The following is a 4214-nucleotide window of genomic DNA, read 5'->3' as shown; positions in this document are numbered from 1 at the left end:
CGGGGTGGCGCTGGGGGGTCCCGGGGGGTGTCGGGGTCCCCCTGACCCCCCTGTCCCCCTGTCCCCCCAGCTGGGTTTCTTCAAGCGCTCGGGGCCCTACGGCACCGCCATGGAGAAGGCGCAGCTCAAACCCCAGGCGGCCTCCGAGGCCTGAGGTGACAGGGACAGCCCGGGCTGGGGACACCCCGGGACTGGGGACATCCCAGAGCTTGGGGACATCCCATGGCCTGGGGACACCCCAGGGCTGGGGACATCCCAGAGCTTGGGGACACCCCAGAGCTTGGGGACATCCCAGGGCCTGGGGACATCTCAGAGCTTGGGGACACCCACAGCTGAGGATATCTCTACGGCTTGGGGACATCTCACAGCCTTGGGACACTCCATGGCTTGGGGACACTTCACAGCTTGGGGACACCCACAGCCAGGGACACCCACGGCTGGGGACACTCCATGGCTTCAGGACATCCCCACGGCTTGGGGACATCCCACGGCCAAGGCCACCCCATGGCTTGGGGACCTTGGGGACACTTCACAGCTTGGGGACATCCCCACACTTGGGGACCCCCGCAAGGACAGTGTCACCTGCACGGACAGGGACCCCCGCAAGGTGACGTCACCTGCGTCACCGCTGGGGACCCTCCCATGGCTGGGGACCCCGCAAGGACAGTGTCACCTGCACCATGGTGTCACCTGCATGGCCTGTGTCACCTGCATCGGTGACATCCCCCCCTCCACGCCCCCGGCTGGGGACACCCACGGCGCCCACCCCCACACTGGCACGGCCACCACCGGGCTGGGGACACTGTCACAGAACTGTCACCGGGCTCAGGACACTGTCACTGAACTGTCACCGGGCTGGGGACACTGTCACTGAACTGTCATCAGGCTGGGGACACTGTCACTGAACTGTCACCGGGCTGGGGACACCGTCACAGAACTGTCACCGGCCTCAGGACACTGTCACTGAACTGTCACTGGGCTGGGGACACTGTCACTGAACTGTCACTGCATTGAGGACACCGTCCCAGAATTGTCACCAGGTTCAGGACACTGTCACAGGAACTGTCACCAACTTGGGGACACTCACAGAACTGTCACTGCACTGGGGACACCGTCACAGAAACTGTCACCACGTTGGGGACACTGTTACAGAAATGTCACCATGCTGGGGACGCTGTCCCTGAACTGTCACCGTGCTGGGGAACCACCAGGACGTGTCCCCACGGCACAGCTGCCACCACCGGCTTGGGGACACCAAAGTGGGAACCCCCGGACTGGGAACAGCCAGGATGTCACCAGAAGGGACTGTCACCAGCGGGGACTGTCACCACCGGACTGGGAACTGTCACCAGTGGGAATTGTCACCATGGGACCGGGAACTGCTGGCACATGGGTGACACCGCGCTGGCACCGACACTGCAGGGGACACTGGGACACAAGGACACCACGGGGACATCACGGGGACACCAGGACATGTCCCCAGCGCTGTCACCTCACCCGGGACAGGACCTGGTGGCGGTGTCACAGTGTCACCCTGTGCCAGCGTGACCCGGGGACGCTGCCACCCACTGCCCCCAGTGTCACCCGCTATCCCCGGTGTCACCCGCTGACCCCAGTGTCACCCGCTATCCCCGGTGTCACCTGCTGTCCCCATGTCACCCGCTGCCCCCAGTGTCACCCTCTATCCCTGGTGTCACCCGCTGTCCCCAGTGTCACCCGCTGCCCCCGGGGCCACCCGCTATCCCCAGTGTCACCCGCTATCTCCAGTGTCACCCGCTGTCCCTGGTGTCACCCGCTATCCCCGGTGCCACCCACTGCCCCCAGTGTCACCCGCTATCCCCGGTGTCACCCGCTGCCCCCAGTGTCACCCGCTATCCCCGGTGTCACCCGCTGCCCCCAGTGTCACCCGCTATCCCCGGTGTCACCCGCTGCCCCCAGTGTCACCCGCTATCCCCGGTGTCACCCGCTGCCCCCAGTGTCACCCGCTATCCCCGGTGTCACCCGCTGCCCCCAGTGTCACCCGCTATCCCCGGTGTCACCCGCTGCCCCCAGTGTCACCCGCTATCCCCGGTGTCACCCGCTGCCCCCAGTGTCACCCGCTATCCCCGGTGTCACCCGCTGCCCCCAGTGTCACCCGCTATCCCCGGTGTCACCCGCTGCCCCCAGTGTCACCCGCTATCCCCGGTGTCACCCGCTGCCCCCAGTGTCACCCGCTATCCCCGGTGTCACCCGCTGCCCCCAGTGTCACCCGCTATCCCCGGTGTCACCCGCTGCCCCCAGTGTCACCCGCTATCCCCGGTGTCACCCGCTGCCCCCAGTGTCACCCGCTATCCCCGGTGTCACCCGCTGCCCCCAGTGTCACCCGCTATCCCCGGTGTCACCCGCTGCCCCCAGTGTCACCCGCTATCCCCGGTGTCACCCGCTGCCCCCAGTGTCACCCGCTATCCCCGGTGTCACCCGCTGCCCCCAGTGTCACCCGCTATCCCCGGTGTCACCCGCTGCCCCCAGTGTCACCCGCTATCCCCGGTGTCACCCGCTGCCCCCAGTGTGACCCGCTATCCCCAGTGTCACCCGCTATCTCCAGTGTCACCCGCTGTCCCCGGTGTCACCCGCTGTCCCCGGTGCCACCCGCTATCCCTGGTGTCACCCGCTGTCCCCGGTGTCACCGCCCTGCCCTGCCCTGCCCCCGCCGCGGGCGCCTCACTTTGCACTGACCCCAACTTTGGGGGGACAGCCTCGACCCCCCCTGGCCCCGGGGTGTCCCCAAGGTGTCCTGGTGTCCCCAGGGTGTCCCTAGGGTGTCCCCAGGTGTCCCTGGTGTCACGGGGGGTTTGCACTATGGGGGGGCGTGGCTTTGGTTTGTATTTAATGGGGGGGGCGGCCTCGGGGCCCCCCAATAAACGAGTCTGACCCTGAGGGGCCTGGGGACACGGGGGACACTCGGGGACACGGGGGACACAGGGACACGGGGACACACAGAGGGACAGGGGACACACTTGGGGACACGGTGACATGGGGACACAGGGACACACTCTGGGGGACACACACAGACAGGGGACACAGGACATGGTGACAGGGGGACGCAGGGACACACATGGGGACACGGTGACACACATGGTGACACACACGGTGACACACCTGGGGACACAGTGACACACACGGTGACACACCTGGGGGCACAATGACACACTTGGGGACACGGTGACACACACGGTGACACACTTGGGGACACAGGGACACACATGGTGACACACAGGGTGACACACGCGGGGACACACACGGTGACATGCTTGGGGACACGGTGACACACATGGTGACACACACAGGGACACACACGGTGACACTCCTGGTGACACACCTGGTGACACTCCTGGGGACACGGTGACACACACGGTGACACACACAGGGACACACACTGTGACACACGCGGTGACACACGCGGTGACACACACGGTGACATTCCTGGGGACACAGTGACACACATGGTGACACACACAGGGACACACACGGTGACACTCCTGGGGACACGGTCACGGCCCGCTGCCCGCGGACACTGCCGGGGCTCAATTACGCCTCATTAGCAGCCGGGACTCGTCCGGGATCAATAATTAATTATTAATTCATCAATAATTCATCCATCATTCCTCGGTAATTCACGGATCATTCAGGGATCGTTCATCAATAATTCATCAATAATTCATCAATAATTCATCCATCATTGACCCCCCCCGGGCCCCCAAACGCCACCGAGCTGCTGGGGGGGACAGCGCCCACGGACCCAGAGACCCCAAAATCAGAGACCCCAAACCCAGAGACCCCAAAATCAGAGACCCCCAGAGACCCCAAAATCAGAGACCCCAAAATCAGAGACCCCAGACCCAGAGGCCCGGCGCATTCTGCGGGGTCTCTCTGGGGGTTCTCTGAATTTTGGGGTCTCTGATTTTGGGGTTTCTGGATGTTGGGGTTTCTCGAATTTTGGGGTCTCTGATTTTGGGGTCCCTGATTTTGGGGTCTCTGATTTCGGGGTCCCTGATTTTTGGGGTCCCTGATTTTTGGGGTCCCTGATTTCGGGGTCTCTCTCTCTCGCCCCCCCTCCCCCTCCATTCCCACGCTCCCAGGGTGTGTCCCTCCGCCTCGGGCCCCTCCCCCCGCCCCCGCTCGCGCGTGTCGCGACACGTGCGCGACCCCGCCCGCCGCGCGCACGCGCACGGGGG

General features: G+C 64.7%; 1 protein-coding gene across 1 annotated transcript in view; it reads left to right on the top strand.

Moving 5' to 3' along the window:
* The window catches only part of LOC121363967 (integrin alpha-5-like), an 8680-nt gene extending 5764 nt beyond the window's left edge, over positions 1-2916 (top strand). The window contains exon 9 of the mRNA XM_041486768.1: positions 71-2916. Coding sequence (XP_041342702.1) covers positions 71-154 — 84 coding nt within the window. The 3' untranslated portion in view covers positions 155-2916. The remainder of the gene's footprint in view (positions 1-70) is intronic.
* Positions 2917-4214: the final 1298 nt, after the last annotated feature.

Source organism: Pyrgilauda ruficollis, unplaced genomic scaffold (genome assembly GCF_017590135.1).
Source record: "Pyrgilauda ruficollis isolate IOZ18807 unplaced genomic scaffold, ASM1759013v1 scaffold781, whole genome shotgun sequence".
In the NCBI taxonomy this organism is placed as follows: domain Eukaryota; kingdom Metazoa; phylum Chordata; class Aves; order Passeriformes; family Passeridae; genus Pyrgilauda; species Pyrgilauda ruficollis.
Note: the sequence above shows the minus strand (reverse complement) of the source record. Positions and strands in the feature narration are given on the sequence as shown.